The 18,108-nt window shown below is 48.9% G+C and overlaps 1 protein-coding gene across 1 annotated transcript; it reads right to left on the bottom strand.

Moving 5' to 3' along the window:
• Nucleotides 1-5,185: 5,185 nt before the first annotated feature.
• MT4 (metallothionein 4) lies at nucleotides 5,186-7,453 on the bottom strand. The gene is made up of 3 exons (XM_027119872.1): nucleotides 7,344-7,453; nucleotides 5,970-6,035; nucleotides 5,186-5,443 (listed from the first exon to the last, which is right to left on the bottom strand). The coding sequence occupies exons 1-3, from the start codon at nucleotides 7,372-7,374 to the stop codon at nucleotides 5,352-5,354; spliced, it is 189 nt and encodes a 62-aa protein (XP_026975673.1). The 5' UTR covers nucleotides 7,375-7,453; the 3' UTR covers nucleotides 5,186-5,351.
• Between the last annotated feature and the right edge of the window lie 10,655 nt (nucleotides 7,454-18,108).

Here is an 18,108-nt window from a genome sequence, read left to right as displayed (position 1 = left end):
TGGCAGGTGGATTCCTAACCACTGCACCACCAGGGAAGTCCCCATCCTGCACTTTGAAAGCAGTTTCCGTCTCTGACATTGGCATTGGGACCATCCATAAACTCTCTTGGCATACAGATACTTTTTTAAAGTAGGCTTTATTTTTTAGAGCAATTTTAGGTTCAGAGCAAAACTGAAAGAAAAGTATAGAGATTTGCCATGTGCTCTCTGCCCCCACACATGCATAGGCTCCCCCATTATCAACAGCCCTCACCAGAGTGTGCATTTGCTAAAACTGGTGAATTTGCATCGACACATCATAATCACCTGAAGGCAATAGTTTACATTAGAGTTCACTCTTGGTGTTGTACATTCTATGGGTTTGGATAAATGTTTAGTGACATACAGTCACCATCAGAGTATCATGCAGAGTAGTTTCACTGCCTTAAGAATCCTCTGTGCTCTGCCTATTCATCCCTCCCTCCACCAACCCCTGCCAACCACTGATTTTTTTAATGTCTCCATAGTTTTGCCTTTTCTTGAATGTCATCTAGTTGGAATTATACAGTATGTAGCCTTTTCATATTGGCTTCTTTCACTTAGTGATATGCATTTATCTCCTCCATGTCTTTTCATGGCTTGATCGCTGATTTATTTTTAATGTTGAATAATATTCCATTCACACTGTGGGTGTCCCACAGTTTATCCATTCATCTACTGGAGGACATCTTGGTTACTTTTAGATTTTGACAATTATGAATAAAGCGGCTATAAAACATTCATGTACTGGCTTTTGCGTCGACATAAGGTTTCAACTCCTTTGGGTAAATACAAAGGAGCACAATTGCTGGATTATATAAGAGTATGTTTAGTTTTGTAAAAACTGCCAAACTATCTTACAGAGTGGCTGGACCATTTTGCATCCCACCAGCAATAGATGAGAGTTCCTGTTGCTCCACGTCCTCGCCAGCATTTGGTGTTGTCAGTCTTCTGGATTTTGGCCATTCTAATGGGTGTGTAGTGGTATCTCCTTGTTGGTTTAATTTGCATTTCCCTGAAGACATATGATGTGGAGCATCTTTTCATATGCTTCTTTGGCGTCTGTATATCTTCTTTAGTGAGGCATCTGTTAAGGTCTTTGACTCACTTTTTGTTGATTTGAGGACATAGGACAAGAGCTGGAGGAGTATTTTCTTAGGGAACAGTGTTAGACACAAGAACAGACCAGGGTTTAGGGTTAATTGATCACACTGTGCCAAATAAGTACTAGCTCGTGAGTGACAGAGGCCCCCAGGTATTCTTTAATAAATTTGTGTTTTGAGTGTTTGGATATGTAGGCTCTCTAAAGCACAAGGCCCAGGACAGGGACCTCTTATGCCTGCGTGTGGGGCAGGATTACTTGCAGCCTTCTCTCGGCCCCATCCATCTAGTATAGGCCTGAGCACAGCCTCTATGTTATGCAGCCCTAAATTCAGGTCCTAGGTCTGCCCCTTATTAGCCTTATAACTCTGAGCAAACCATTGAATCTCTTGAGCCTCGGCTTTGTCATCTGTAAAGTGGGGTCATAACAGGATTCTTCCCCAGGGTTGTTAGTGGAGGCCTCCCCCGAACACTTGCTGGGCTTGGGGCAAAAGCAAAGGTGGAGGATTGTCCTGTAGTTCATCTCTTCTCTTCCCACCCCTGCCTCCGTTCTTTGATGTACTGTAAACATCAAAGTGCAAGCACTCAGTCCCTATCCACACATCTCCCATCCTTGAATACAGCTGCCCCTTGGCCATCCCTCAGCCCTAGGAGTACACAGACTGATGGCATGGTCTACCCTCAGGCAGGACCAACCTGGGGAGGAGGCCCACACAGACTCTGGAATTGGTCCCAGGTACCCAAAGCCTTGTCTAGTTGGTGGGATGGGGACAGTGGGGGAGGGACAGGTATGAGAGTTCCAGGTGGATGTGTCTCCTTGGACCCTCAGACTCCTCACCTGTGGGGAGGGGGACCAGAGACAGACCCTCTAAGGCAGGGGGTCCATAGCAGGGCCCTGACTGTCCAGCTCTAAAGTGGTCCTGATGGTGCAGGGTCCATGAGATGATATTCAGAAACTGCTTAGCCCAGCGCTTGGCAGTTGTGAAGTGTTCAGCACTCAATAAATATTAGTTGTTGGTATTATTATTATTATTATTATTATTAAAGTGAGACACTGAGGGCTGATTCTCCCTTCAAGATGTGGTAGAAATAAAAGAGATTCTTCAGGTGAAGCATTTGGGTGAGATGAGACGGCAGTCCTGTGTGCACCGGGGCTGAGGTTGCACAGAGAGTGGCCAGCCTGCTTGTTGGAGACACAGGGGACCTCTCTGCCCCCCGGAAGGTGTCATTACCAGCATCGTGTCCTTCCCAAGGGGCGTCAGAGCTCTGCAGTCACAGAGAAGGCCTTGGCAGGGGCCTTCTCAGAGATTCACAAACAGAAGCCTAAGAAAGGCTGTAGCCCTATGAGTCCCTGTTTACGGAGCACCTGCTATGGGCATAGACCCTATGCTATGGTTTTTCCCCATGAGGGAGGGACACTTTGCAGATGTGGAAACTGAGCCTCAAGAGGTAAGTGATTTGGTCAAAGTCACGCAGCCAGGGAGGGTACAGCATCTGACTCCCAAGGCCGAGCCCTTTCCATTGCACTGTAGTGCTGCATCTGAAGCACAATTCATGGGCGGAGAGGGAAACCCTCCCAGGGAGGCCGCAGATGATTTCCAAACAGAGAGGGTGACAGTGTGGATTATGGAAGTGCCCAGTGCCAGGAAGCACACAGTAAGTCCTGCTCCTTGTTTGGCCCACTGAGCCCAGCCCCACAGGGCACCCTTGGAGAAGGCTCCATTCTCACCCGCTCCTGCTTCTGGGTCACCTTGACCTAGGCCGGGGGTGGAGAAGGCTGCTCCTGGCCTCTTCTGGGTCCTGGTGTCAGGCCCTTGGCAGCATGAATGAACAATCTCCCAGAGCTTGAGTCTACCTCCCGCTCTGTTGAGGGTGGCGGTGTGGGTGAGTGTGGGCTGCGTCTCTGCCTCCTCACCAGGGCCAGCCTCAGGGACTTCAGCCTTGACCGCCTTCCATCCTGGAAGTTGTTTCTGCACTCTCAGGGCATGGCTTTGGAGTCTGTTGGACCTGGGTTCAGATCTCAGTTCTACAAAACTAGATGAGTGGCCTTGGGCAAGTCATTTAACCTCTGCGTGCCTTGGTTTCCTCATCTGTAAAATGGGGTTGATAACGGTACTGACCTCGTGAGGTCGTGTTGTGACAATCAAATGAAGTAATGTGTAGGCAGTGCTGGACCCAGTGCCTGGCAGGTCTTAAGTGCTCAGTATTTTAATCTATTATTAGACTACTTTATTCTTTTAAGTAACAGATCACATGGACCTTAGGTTCTTAATCAGGGTCTTCTGGGGGTTCCAGAGATGGCTTTGGGACAGCCTGTGAATTCCCTGAGATCATATGTAAGATTGACTGAGGTTGTTCATACGGGTATTTTTAGGGAGAGGAAGGTTTATAGCTGTCAGTGAATTTTTAGGGGTGTTTATGACCCCTGCTCTGAGGGGTCCCAGGCACAGTGCTAGGCTTGGCAGGTCGGAAAAAGACCAAAAGATGTAGTCACAGCCTCAGCTGCCTTGGGCAGCGCCACCATGGCAGAGTTGTGTGTGGAGTTTTCTCTTTGTCTCCCATATTTTCTTTAACCCTTTTGTTTCATCTATTTTTTCTTTTGTCACCTTATTTTTTGGTTGTTTAAGCTCTTAATTTTTTCTGTCTACCTATTCTTTTCTCTTAAATGGAAAAAAGGACCTGGCAGAGAGTTTACTATATGAGAGAAAACACTCGCCAAGTTTTCAAGGTAAATAGTGTGTGTTTCGGGGTGGGACAGATGCTGTGTATCATCGGCGCTTGTGCAGCCAGAGAATATCCCTGGGAGGGCACACCAGTAAGTGGTGACAGTTGACTTGGGGAGGCGGGGGGACTGGGGCGCAAATGTGGGAAGGAGTCTTACTCTCTTTGTATCTTTTTTGTTTTGTATATTGTGTATGGAGACCTATTTAAAAATAGGTTTGTTTTTTTGGGGGGGGCTTCCCTGGTGGCGCAGTGCTTAACTTAAGAATCCGCCTGCCAACGCAGGGGACACGGGTTCGCGCCCTGGTCTGGGAAGATCCCACATGCTGAGGAGCAACTAAGCCTGTGCACCACAACTACTGAGCCTGCACTGTAGAACCCACGAGCCACAACTACTGAGCCCGTGTGCCAAAACTACTGAAGCCCACGCGCCTAGAGCCTGTGCTCCGCAGCAAGAGAAGCCACCGCAGTGAGAAGCTAGCGCACCACGATGAAGAGTAGTCCCCGCTCGCCTCAACTTGAGAAAGCCCGCACACAGCAACGAAGACCCAACACAGCCAAAAATAAATAAATAAATAAAAGAATCTCCCAGCCAATTCAGGGGACACAGGTTCAAGCCCTGGTCTGGGAAGATCCCACGTGCCGCAGAGCAACTAAGCCCGTGCGCCACAACTACTGAGCCTGCCGTGTAGACTGAAGCCCATGTGCCTAGAGCCCATGCTGAGGAGCCACCGCAACGAGAAGGCTGTGCACCGCAACGAAGAGTAGCCCCCGCTCGCTGCAACTAGAGAAAGCCCGTGCGCAGCAATGAAGACCCCATGCAGCCAAAAAATTAATTAAAAATAAATAAATAAAACCTTACTTAAAAAAAAAAAAAGATTAGGTTACCCCGAAAGCGGACCCTGTACAAGTAATTTCTTTGCGTGGGGATCCCAGGAAGCCCTGGAAAGAGGATGGAGAAGTGAGGCAGAGAAGGAAGGAAGCCAATACGGAGTATGTTTACGTCTGTGGGCTATCGGAGTTCATTGCTGCTGAGGACTTCTGGAGGATGGTGTAGAACATGACTCAGATTTGTCCCATTGTAAGGGTAAAAACGCTGATGTTATGAATTCACTAACTCCTGTTTGTCATCTGTTAAGGGCTGTTCCCAGGGGCGGCCTGCCCTGTGCATGCGTCAGGCAAGCTCGTGCTGCACGAGAAAACCCTCAGGCAGAGCGGTAGGACCTCGGGGTTAGCAGCCATCTGCAGAATGGGTACAGGCTGGCGCCTCCTGTATCTTCATGGGACCAGCCCTTCTTGGTCCTGCTGGGCTAGGGTAAAACATTGCTCTGAGCCACCAGACAACCACGAGTGAAAACTTTATTGCTCCAAGCACTTTATATGAATGTCACCACCACCTGACCTGGGCAAATATATAAAAAGCACAACCTATTGTACAGTCATTCCAACTCCTCGACTAATGCACTGTACAGATGCTTCCCAGGCCTTGTCCCCAGCACGATGGATGCATTTCAGTGGCAGCAGCTGCACTTGTCCGAAGCCCCTTTGCAGATGCAGCCCTTGGCACACTTGGCGCAGCCCGGGGGGCAGCAAGGACAGCAGCCTGGAAGGGGCAGGAGATGGACAGATCAGCTTTGAGTCAACACTCTTATCTGACCACTTCCCCCTTCACCACTTAGAAGGAAGTAGAAAAACAAGAGCATGCTACACACAGGTTCCGATCCACATGAGCAAAAACCCTGGGACAGGAAGTGGTGGGATGTTAGAGCTGGAAGGGACCTCAGGGGTCACCAGAGTCCATCAGAGGCCAGGGAGGGGAAGGGGTTGGCCCACCGCCGTTGGACAGTGGCAGAGCCAAGGGCTCCTGACGCCAGGCCATTCCCTTCACTACCGGGCAGGCTGGAACCTCCCCTCGGCCCTCTTCTTATCCAAACCCCTGAAACACTGAGGATGCCCTCACCCCCAGGTCAGCTGCAGCCCGCGGGACTCAGCTTTCATTTCAGATCCCTCCCAAATGGGTAAAGGCATCCAGGACCCCCTCAATCCCACCGTGGCTGGAGGGTTGAGGATGACAGAAACGGACTCCCAGCTCCCCGCCAGCAGTGCATGGCCCTGGTCACTAGACTCACTTTTTTGACATGTTTTACAGCTGCAGGTTTTGCATTTGCAGTTGTCTCCGCAGCTGCAGGTTCCTCCTAGGAGAAAGGACAGAGCCACAAGCATGAGCATCGAGGTGGAGTGGGCACACAGGCGCGCCACAGGCCATCTAGGCGGCCGGGGGTCTGGGCTGCCCTTGGTCAGTGGATGGACAGGAGGTTGAAGATGCTGGTTCCCAGTCACAGTCCATGGACAGAAACTGGGGGGGACTACATCAGAATCCCTGGGGTACTTATTAAAGTGCAGATTCCTAGGGCCAGCCTTTGAGATATTACGATTCATAGGTCTGGGTGGAGAAAGGGAATCAGTATTCTTTAAAAAGCAACCCAGGGACTTCCCTGGTGGTCCAGCGGTTAAGACTCCTCGCTTCCACTGCAGGGGGCATGGATTGGATCCCTGGTCAAGGAACTAAGATCCTATGTGCTGCTCAGTGTGGCAAAAAAATAGAAAAAAAAAAAGCAACCCAGATGATTCTGATGTACAATCAGGTTTGAGAACCACTGAGTTAGGCCAAGCCCAAGGTCCCCTGGGGACTGTCGAAAACTTTAAGGTATCAGGCAACATGGAGATCCTGAATGTGTAGGAGGAAGGGCAAAGGATATAAACAAGCCCAAAGTGAGAGTCACAGCTATCACTTGTTTCCATATCATAAAACCATCTATATTTAAGAAAAGAAAATCACCCACTTCTTGTTTTGAGTTTCAAGATGCTGGAAGCGTCTGTCTTTTTGGCAAATTTTGGGGACAGACGTGTCCTGTTAGGAACCAGGGAGGCTTGTGAGACTTCTTGATGCCGTTTCCAAAGGTCATAAAAACCAAGATGGCTCTGAACCCTGACTCACTTCTCCTGGCCAACATGCTTCCATGGAATTAAGCAGTTTCAGACTTGGAGGTCCGCATATGCTTCTAATAACTCCCCTGACGTCTGCAAATGCTTTATGATTTTAACCCTTTCACGGCAACCCTAGGAGGTGGGCAGCTGGGGATAAGTAACCCTATTTTTCAGATGAAGAAACAGGCTTGGAAATAATAAGTGTCAGGAGTGGATGGGAGCAATGGACCAGAAGCAGGTTGGTCTGGGCCAGAGCTCTTCCCCCGCCCTGGTGGCTGCTCCCAGAGGCTTGCCGCTAGGTCCCACCACAGTCATTCCTAAGCCAGGTTATTAATTCTAGCAAATCAAGCTGGTATCCAACAGAGAGCGGGAGCCGCCGCAGAGGTGGCCAGTCTGACACAAACCCCATTGGTGCTTCTAATTGGAAGAAGAGAAGCATTAATCGCAGTCCTGCAGGCTCCCTGTGGGAAGCTGGCGAGAGGTCACAGCATCCCAGGGTGGGCATCCTTACTCACCAGACATGCAGGTGCATTTCCCAGGGTCCATGGTCCAGTTGTCTGAGAGGCTGTGGTGCTATCACAGCTGGTGAAGTGAGGCTGAGTGAGCCGTCACCAGAGGCTCCTTTTTATGGCTGTGTGGGTGTAGACCTGGGCTCGCCTCGCCTCTCCCTGGGGCTAGACGCTGTGCACACAGCCCAGCCATGGGCTGGGTGTCGGCAGAGGAGGGCAGAGGAGAGGACAAGCAGTACAGTCATTTAGGTGGCTTTTCACAAAGGGTGCAGGTGGCTGTACCTGCCACCTGCTGAGGTGTCAGGGAGCCAGGCTTAGGCTCAAATTGCAGTCACATCGTGCAGATTGGGAGCTACCTGTGTCCCCTCTCCAACTCCTACACATACTGTTATCTGCCATTTCTGTTCCCTCCTTCACAGGGGCTGCTCCTGTCCTGGCCCGGGGTCTCATCTGACTCCCCTGGTTCACTATGAAAGCCCTTTACCATGTGCAGGCGGGGGCCCCTATTCTGTGCCGTGGCTTTAGAAGACCCCCAAAAGTCAGGGGCAGGTGCCCACTCAGAGCCTGTAACCTCTCTTTCTAGACCACATGTGGAGCACCCTGGATGCTGGAATCTTCTGTTTTCCCAAGCCTGCTTGCTTCTAAGGATTTGCTCAGTCCTCTTCCCCAGGCTCCCAAGGACAGGTGTGCAGCCAGTGTGCGTCTCTCTAGGCCTGAGAGGTGGCCGCGGGTGGCTGTTTGCTGGGGGTACAGACAGAGTTTGGATGTGTGGGCTGGTGCCCACAGGGGTGTGTGAAGGAAGGAGCTAGGGGTGGGGAGAGAAGGGAGGGGGGCCGCAGATTGGGGGTTGGGGCCATGGGGCAGATCGCCAGGCACCTCTGCATTCTAGGTTGCAATGTTAAGGTAGGAGGGTAGAGAGTATTTTATTTGTTTATCTGATTTATAACTTTAAAATATTTTAGCCGGGGGGCTTTCCTGGTGGCACAGTGGTTGAGAGTCCGCCTGCCGATGCAGGGGACACGGTTTCAAGCCCTGGTCCGGGAAGATCCCACGTGCCGCAGAGCAATGAAGCTCGTGCGCCACAACTACTGAGCCTGCACTCTAGAGCCTGTGCGCCACAACTACTGAGCCCTCATGCCACAACTACTGAAGCCCTTGCGTCTAGGGCCCGTGCTCCCCAACAAGAAAAGCCACTGCAATGAGAAGCCCGCGCACCACAACAAAGAGTAGCCCCCGCTCGCCACAACTAGAGAAAGCCCGCATGCAGCAACAAAGACCCAACGCAGCCAAAAATAAATAAATTAAACATATTTATTAAAAAAACCAAAAAAAACATAAAACAGCTAATGGTACAGAAGGGCTGGAGGATATCTCAGCCCAGGAAACCCATGACCTGGCAGGGCTGTTCTCAAAGCCCAAAGGCTGGATCTGCCTTCCCACGCTTGCATTTACAGCCCAGTCCCAGCCCATCTCTTGGAAGGTCCAGCTTCTTTCTTCCCCCTTGCCCTCCACTCTTGAGTGTGCCCTGTAGCAGATATGAATACCTTGGAAGGTCTGGCCCAACTAAGTGAGCCCAGAGAAAGGAAAGGATTTCCCTTCCCCCTTATCTAAGCCGTCTCTCCTCCCTGCTCACTCTCTGAGCCAGAAGTTGCTTCTTCCTTGGATGGCTGACACTGCAGTGTTGCTTAAGGCCTCAACTGAATGATAGTATCAAAATCCAATCCCCAAGCTTTTTCCGTTTCTGGGCTGTGTGGATTGAAACAACCATGTGTAGCATCAGGTGGTAGAGTCCATGTTGACTGCACCCGGGCTGTCCAGTTGAAAATCTGATGAAAGCTCTACCTAGGAAAAAAAATGCACAAATACATGACGTTTTCCTGCCGCAAGTTCAAGCGATTTGTGGATCTCTGAAATCCCGTTGCTGGGCCTCCTCCCACTCTCCCCAGGGGCTCTGAGGTAAGAGCTCCTCTGCAAAGCAGCAGTCCTGCTTGGGCAGCTTTTCTGTGGCCACACAGCAGTTGTAGCTCCTCTGAGCCACTGAGCCCTAAATATCTCCTTCTCCACTTACGGCCTCTCCATACGAAAAGTCAGGTGGTTTTTCTCAGAACAATGAAATGGCTGTTCCAGAGGAGCAGCTAACGCTCCACCTCTTAACCTAAATGACTGCGTTGTCATCTTCTCCCCTTCCCACAAAGGTCAAAGCTAGACACCCGCCGTGCCTACGTCCAGCAGTTTCTGCCAGAAGTTCTGGGACTCGTGGCCTGGGAATGGAGGTTCAGCCACGATGACGGCAGAGAAAGGTCCTGTGCTGTCACTCCACACCCTGGTCCACGTTTTGCGCTTGGGTCACCACCCTTTCCCATACAGGGCCCCTCTGGACATAGGTGTCTCCCCAGGAGCAGCCTGGAGCCATTGGTTTTTATCACGCTGGTTTATAAATTGGCCTCTCTCTACACCACAGGCTTCTCACAAACAGAGGCTGTGCTTCTTCATCTCAGCAGCCGTGTGGCCAGGCACACTGAGTGCTGCCACATAGTGGGTGCTCAATAAATATTGATGAGCTGACGATGAATAAATGACTCAATAGAGTTCCACGTAGGCTGTCTTCTCCAGCTCTTGCTGAAGAGATTTAGAGGATCTTGTCGCTCACCAAGAGCAGTCTAGAGCTGGGGATCTGGAATCGTGCTGCCTGGGTCCTGATCCCGGTTCTGCTGCCTGACTGGGGGCAAGTTGCTTAACCCTTCTGAGCCCCAGTTTCCTCATCTGCAAAGTGTGGCTCATGAAATGATAACCCCATGGCACTGTCATGGTGAGGGTTAAGTGAGAGAATGCATATTCAGCACTGAGTTCAGAATCTGACACATAAATATTATTATTTCGCTATTAATATTATTATTATCTGTGCTTAATACAGCTGACAGATTGGTTCAGCCACTCACCCATTTGTATGTTTCAGGCTCATAGACTATTCTACAACTGGTCCCAGGGTCCTGAGTGGGATGCGTTCATCAGCAGTCAATATTGTCAAGAGTTTTAGTCTCTGGGTTCCCAGCTTTTAAGCTCAGCCTAGTTGCTTTCGGGTCCCAGGGCCTGGGGACCATGGAGCACTGCCCTTCCTTTCTGACGTCCCTTGCTGCAATTTGCATCTGTTTGGAGTCAGAGTTGACCTTCCACCTACAAGGCCCACTTATAGGGTGTTTTGGGCTTCCTCTGTAGGACTAGGCATAAGATATGGGTGGACAAAGTCAAAGTAGGTCGGGGCCCCAGGGGACACCAGCTTGAATCAAGATGGTCAGTGCTGGAAGAACCCTGAGAAGTCATGGGCCAACTTCTTGTCCAAATGGGGACACAGAGGCCCAGAGAGACAGGGTTAAGCCCTGGTCACCCAGCTTAGGTTCGTGGTGGGGCGACTTGAACCCGGCTCCTTGACTCACTGCCCGCACCCACTCTTGAGTTCTAAGGCAGGACTGTTCAGCCATTTGGAACCTTGTGGCTTTCTCTACTGTTTATTCATCAATTTTATTACAAAAGTTCAAACATACTAAAAAGTACAAAGAACGGTATTACAAACACCACGTTATCTACCACCTGGAATTAACAGATGTCAACTTGGTCATGTTTGCTTCAGCTCTTTTATTTATAAGACATAAAAAATTATCAGGATCATGGCTTTAAATACCACCTATGTGCTGGAGGCTCCCCATTTACACCCCCAACCTGGGCCTCTCTTTTGAACTCCAGGCTCATGTTTCTGACTGCTACTCAACATCTCCGCGTAGACGTCAGACAGCATCTCAGACTCCCCAGATGAGCTTCTGCTCCGGGCATCGCCTCCAAGCACACCAACGTCTTGTCTGTCTCCATCTCTGTCACCTAGTTCGAGCCACCGTCACCTCCCGTGAAGATTCAGGACTCATTTCCTAACTGGCTTTCTTGCATCTGCCCTTTCCCTGGGCCCTTTATACCGCATTTTCTTTATTATAAAAATGCTGCTTTGGGCTTCCCTGGTGGCGCAGCGGTTGAGAGTCCCCCTGCCGATGCAGGGGACGTGGATTCGTGCCCTGGTCCGGGAGGATCCCACATGCCGCGGAGCGGCTGGGCCTGCCCGTCCGGAGCCTGTGCTCCGCAACGGGAGGGGCCACAACAGTGAGAGGTCCGCGTACCGAAAAAAAAGAAAAAAAAAAATGCTGCTGGGGAATACCCTGGTGGGCCAGTGGTTAGGACTCTGCGCTCTTACTGCTGAGGGCCCGGGGTTCGATCCCGGGTTGGGGAACTAAGATGCTACAAGCTGCGTGGTGTGGCTTTGGAGAGGGGGCAGGAGGCTCGGGTCGTCCATCCTTCCTTATTTCATCCTCTCCTTCCTTTCTCCTTCCCTCCCTCCTTTCCTCCCTTCCCCCTCCCCCTTTCTTCTTTCCTTCCTCCCTCCATCCCTCCCTCCCTCCCCTCCTTAATCAATTACTCAGCAAACATATTTGGGGCCTACTGTGTGCCTGGCTTTGGGTTAGCCCTCTGGATGGAGTAAGAGAGCCAGACACAGGGCCTGGTTCTCACAAGCGTGCTTTCCAGGAGGGGTGGTGAGCATGTCCATAGCTATCAGAAAGGAGAAAGCAAGCAGGGTTTCTGTGAGGACACACAAATGCAGGGCGGCCTTTGAACGGCCCTGAGAGTATCTCCCTAAATGTTGGCCCCGAGGTGCCTCCCTTGCCTCACCCTAGTCTCAGCCCTTCATTTCTCCCCGTCTAGGTAACCTCTGGGTTCCTCATGGAATATTGGGGCTGGACTGGAGGTTTTTGCACTGTGCAGGCTCAGAGCCCCAGGGCTTCACAGAGGTGTGGTGCAGGGGCTTCTGTGGATGGGATGCTAGGTCCCATCCCTCTCCCCTCCCCCTATTTAAATAGGGCAGCTCCTCTTTCTAAAATCTGTTTTGTCTTATGAAACCCACCCCCTCAATCCCTCTTATAATGATTTTATCTGGGGGCTGGGGGGAGCATGGTTTGCTGCTGCTAGGACCAGTTGGAAAACCACTGAACACAAGCCATGCCTTCCAGGTTAGGGGCCTTGCCCAGGGGAACAGTGGGAACTTCCAGATCTGCCCCTGGAATCCCAATTGGAACTCAGGCCCAGTGTGCTTGCTTTTTTTTTTTTCCTCAAAACATTTATTTATTAATTCTTTAAAATAACAATAATAAACCTATTACATGTGAATCTAAATAACATTAAAAAAATTTATATTATAGTTGATTTACAGTGTTGTGTTAGTTGCAGGTGTACAGCAAAGTGATTCAGTTATATATATATATCCATTCTTTTTCAGATTCTTTTCCCATATAGGTTATTACAGAATATTGAGTAGAGTTCCCTTTGTTATACAGTAGGTCCTTATTGATTATCTATTTTATAAATAGTAGTATGTATATGTTAATCCCAAACTCCTAATTTATCCCTCCCCACCAATGTTTCCCCTTTGGTAAGCATAAGTTTGTTTTTGAAGTCTATGAGTCTGTTTCTGTTTTGTAAATAAGTTCATTAGTATCAACATTTTTTAAAGATTCTGCATATGTCATATCGTATGATATTTGCTTTTCTCTATCTGACTTACTTCACTTAGTATGATAATCTCTAGGCCCATCCATGTAGCTGCAAATGGCATTATTTCTTTTTTATGACTGAGTAATATTCCATTATATATGTATACTTCATCTTCTTTATTTGTCTGCTGATGGACATTTAGGTTGCTTCCATGTGTTGGCTATTGTAAATAGTGCTGCAATGAACATAGGGGTGCATATATCTTTTTTTTTTTTTTTTTTTTTTTTTTGCGGTACGCGGGCCTCTCACTGTTGTGGCCTCTCCCGTTGCAGAGCACAGGCTCCGGGCGCGCAGGCTCAGCGGCCATGGCTCACGGGCCCAGCCGCTCCGCGGCATGTGGGATCTTCCTGGACCGGGGCACGAACCCGTGTCCCCTGCATCAGCAGGTGGACTCTCAACCACTGCACCACTAGGGAAGCCCTATCTTTTTGAATTATGGTTTTCTCTGGGTATATGCCCAGGAGTGGGATTGCTGGATCATACGGTAGTTCTATTTTTAGTTTTTAAGGAACCTCCATATTGTTCTCCATAGTGGTGTTTTCTCTTTTTAAAATTATTTTTTAAACTCGGGATGATTTCAAAAACAGATAAGAATAGAAAATTAAATACAGAACCTTCCAGTGTTATCAGATATTAACATTGTCCTGTTCATTTCAATCGTTAAAGGAACAAAATAATCAGAGTGGAAACCCTCCGTGTTAACTTTCCAAACCTCATTCTTACTCCATCACCAAATCCGGGAACCAATTTCATGAAGTGTTTATCATGCCCATGCATGTTCTTCTAGTTTTATTACATATGTATCTATAAAAATTACACACCCTTGTTTTACAGGTTTATAAACCGTTTATAAAATGGCATCATTCTCTTTGTAGCCTCTTACAATGTGTTTTTTTTTTTTGTTTTTTTGGCTCAGCGTTTTATGATTTTAACTGCTTTATATTATTGTGACTACTTTGCAATTTATCCAGTGGATGGGCATGTAGGTGTTTCTTTCCACTTTTTCATTGTTATAAGCACTGCTGCCGTGAATATCCACATATAGTGTTTCTGTGTGTGACATGTGCCAGGGTTTCTGTAGGGGGTATACCTAGGAGTAGACTTGCTGGATTGAAGGGGACATGCTTGTTCTGCTTTACTAGATCTTTCCAAATTGCTCACCACAGGGGTTTACACTCCCATGACCAATGTACTCAAGTGCCCAGTTCTCCATGGCCTTGTTAATACTTGGTACCGCCAGCCTTCATTTTTGCCGGTGTGACAGATGTGAAGCGGCATGTCCTTGGCTGTTGATTTGCATTTCCCTAATTACTACCAAGGTTGAGCATACTGTCATAAGACTTTTGGTCCCTCACGTCTTCTCTACGTGGTCCGCTCTTCTTCCTAAAATGCTGCATTCCTCCATCGTTCAGTAGGACATAACGCTAAGCAGTCCCACTTTGGCATCAGTCTGTATATTATTTTCGCAGACATGTGGCAAGTCTCTGTCTTCCCACATTGCTGGTTTTTAATAATTCCCCTGTTGGAGGCTCAAAGTGACCTTGGTTGATAAAGATGAACATCCGGTGTAAACCCAGGAAAACCACTCAAGGTGTCGGGGGGCAGGAGGTGAGAGTCGAGGGGGCTGCATCTTCAGCCTTAAGTCCTCCGCAAGCCCACTGGGGCCCAGTTGGCAAAGCTCATTTCAGGCTTCTGCACTTTATCCCCTTTGTTTAGAAACCCTTCCTTCAGGTTGAAATTGATTCCTAGCAAGGCGTTCTGGATTTGCTCTGTAATGTTTCTGGAGAATTCTTGAAAAAGAAGCAGGGAAACAGAAGAATTCCTGGAATTAACATAATTGTAGAGTGCCAGAGCTGTAAGGGCAATAATGTGGTGCAGACCTTGTCTCAATGCCAACCCCATTTACAGATCGGGAGCCTGAGGCCCCAGAGGGGAAGTGTCCCGGCCACCAGTCCATCCACAGTGCGAATCATCTGGGCCATGTGATGAATTGAGGAAGGAAACTTCCCAGGGCCTTCGAAACCTCTTAGGTGACTGTGGAGTGAGGCCATTCGCAGAACCACCTGCTTGGGTTAAGCAACCGGCGAGGGCCTCACACGGTGCCACCTGCCTTACCCAAGGGTACAAAGAAGAATTGTGTAATTGGGGAGCTGAGACACCGGAGAAGAAACCATTGGTGAGCATCATAGACGTGTGTGCTCAGATGGTGAAATAAATGCGGCTGCCTCTGTGCCCATCTCTCCCTCTGCCTCTTCTGCTTGCCTTTCTTCTTTCTCCTCCTCTTTCCTCCTTCTTTTCTCTCATTCCCCCTTTACCTTTGCACATCTCACTTTTTGTCTTGTTTCTTCTTTTCTCTCTCCTGGGGCAAGAAGCCCAGCCCGGGAGTCAGGGCAACTGAGTGCTCTAAACTCACTCACTGGGATTGCTCACTCACAAGTTCACTTCCCTGCCCTGGGCCACAGGTTCCCCGAAACAGCGACGAGGTGTCAGAGCTGGTGGTCTGTTCCGGGTGCAGGTAAAGAGACAGCTGTTTAGAAGATGCCTGTCTCTAAGATTTCTAAAGGAGTAACCCCTCAGCCAGCACCAAAGCAGTCTGTAAATGTCTACAGCATTGGGATCAAAGCCACATTTAGGAGAAACTTCCCTAATTGTTCATTGTCCTCAGGCACTTTTAGCTGTGCTTTTCTTCCAAAGATGTGGGAGCCAATTCAGCAGCCCAGGCCCTGCAGCCCCTGCAGTGTGTTCTGGGCTCGCCAGATCAATGTTTTCTCCTTGGGGTCTGGGGACTTCTGTTTGAACAGGCCCCTTAGATAGAGGAACCAAGGCTCAACCCACAGAGCCCCCCACACACACCTGGCAGGGATTTCACTAACAACTCAGAACCATAGTGCACTAGTTATTGAATTTGTTGGTTTCTCCAGTATAAATACATAGTTCTCTGAAAATAATCGGCTCATCCTCAATTAATGTTAGGGAGAAAAAACAAAGACAACAGTTTGAGGGTTGTATAGAGGAGAATAGTTACCCACTGCAGTCATTTCCTGCATTGTAAGGGGTTGATGACAGAGCTTGTTACCTCCCCTCAGCACCTGTGGGGTTACTGCTGTCTTTGTGAAGTTTGGGTCTGGGAAACCCAGCGTGAGAACCGGGAGGCATGGCCGTGACAATCCAGCTGGGCAGGAGCGCCTAGGTGTGCTTGAATTCCTGGGCCAGATGCGGGTCTGAGTGAGCCTTAGATGGACATAGACTTACGCTGCCACTGCTCTAATTCCGTCTCCCTCTTTCTCTGTATGGCCTTGGACAAGCCGTTTGGTCTCAGTTTCCCTGCTAATACAATGGGGATAATAACACACTTTTCTAAGGGTGCCTCTTAAGAATAATTGGCCAGTCTTTGCCGGGCACTTTGAAGAAAGTTGCTGTGAAGATGTTCTGCTGGTCCTGGAATTTTCCTTGGTGCAAATATCAAACAGACGAGGATGATTCTGGCACTCCCAGCAGAACCATTTTCCCCGGTTCAGTTGGAAGAGAGCAAGATGGGGAGGGGCTGGGATCACAGCCTGGGCCTGCCTGGAATATTAAACGCACAACCCTGCCTTTGATGCCTGCCTGCAACGCTTGTTAATTTTAATAGGAAGCCAGCAGAGGCAGGAAGGTTCTGCTTGGCAGAAGAAAAGAGGTCAAGACTGAAGAGGATTAGTGCCAATTCAACTTGCATCTTGTTTGGCTTTGAAGTCCTTGGCCCCAGCGCTGGAGTGACAGGACAACTCCTAGATGTCAGCAGGGTGGAAGGCAGGGGGCTGGGGAAAGTGTGGACCTGAGGCCCCTCAGGCCCCAGCTCAGCCTGGAGCAGACGGCCCCTGTCTCAATTGGGGAATCACCGCAGGATCTCCCAAGCTGGTGGTTTTCTGGGGAAACCTCAAATAGGGGTCTCAAACTGAAGTGACTTTGGGAGCTAGGTAGTTAATGCATGAGAGCAAAGTCAACTGATTATAGTAATAGACAGTTCTGGGGGCTGTGGCTAAGTGTCTAAGCTCCAGTTGAATATTGGGATTTGGGAATGAGGGTCAAATTTTGCCATCTGTTCTCATTTTTTCGGAGAAATGGAAAACTGGATTTTGTGTACCTTGTGAAATATCGCAATTTTTAAACAGGAATCAAAGTTGTTTGTTTATTGTTTTAAAATACTCTCCTCATCATTTGTGTACAAACACATCCATAGGCCAGAGCAGCCCATAGGCCTATTTTGTGACCTCTGTCTCAGAATTCTAAAGCTTCAGGAGTGCAGAGTCCCTTAAAATTCACTAAGACTTTTGGTTGCTATTTTCTAGAGACTTCAGACCAGTCCCTGGTTGAGGGTATCAGAATTATCCAGAGAAAGCTTTTTTAAAAAAACGAATATTTAGGGATTCTGATTCAGTGGGCTTGGAGTGGGATCTGGGGAGGGTCTCCTATTTTTTTTTTTTTAACTCCTCAGATGTTCTGATGTGCCACCAGGTTTGGGAAATGGTGACCTCATCAGTTCTTAGTGTTTAAATTTTTTTAAGTCATAAACACTTTTGAGAAGCTGAAGAAAGTTATCAACACTTTCCCTAGGGAAAAAAAGATGCTCACCCAGAAAAAATTTTGCATACAATGTCAGGGAGTCTGAATACCTTCCCTCTGAAGGCCATCCAAGACCACCCGTTAAAGAACCTTGTCAGTACTCGATGCTGGAATCCCATCTACAAGTGCCATGAAAATAGCCTCTGGGGTCTCCCTTGTACTCCTCCAGTGACAGGGAGCTCATTACCTTTGGAGAAGTTCTATCCCCTTTTGGGGGGGAGCATTAGTCTTCAGTGAAGTCCTTTTTGTGGTGAGCGGAAACTGGCTGTCTCTTCTCAAAGCAGCCTTCTCCAGCGCCCCTAGCTTTCACCTGCAAGTCCCACATTCGTCCTCTGGCTCATCTTTCTGGTTTTACTGGGGTTTAGAGGGGAGAGCTGCCGCAGGAGGCCAGGAGAAGCTGAGGTGTGGCCCAGGATGAGGAGCTCTTCCTCTTGGGATTTGAGACTTCAGGAGCAGATTATTGACCAGATCCTGGTGATTCCTGTTCCTAACACTTCATCCCTTTGTCCTTTTTAGAGACCCCTCTCCGTGAATCCAGCACGAAATGTCAAACCTACTTCATCATCACAATCCTCTCCCT

Source organism: Aethalodelphis obliquidens, unplaced genomic scaffold (genome assembly GCF_003676395.1).
Source record: "Aethalodelphis obliquidens isolate GAN/ISIS:26980383/991018 unplaced genomic scaffold, ASM367639v1 scaffold20, whole genome shotgun sequence".
In the NCBI taxonomy this organism is placed as follows: domain Eukaryota; kingdom Metazoa; phylum Chordata; class Mammalia; order Artiodactyla; family Delphinidae; genus Aethalodelphis; species Aethalodelphis obliquidens.
This window is presented reverse-complemented; position numbering and strand designations above follow the sequence as displayed.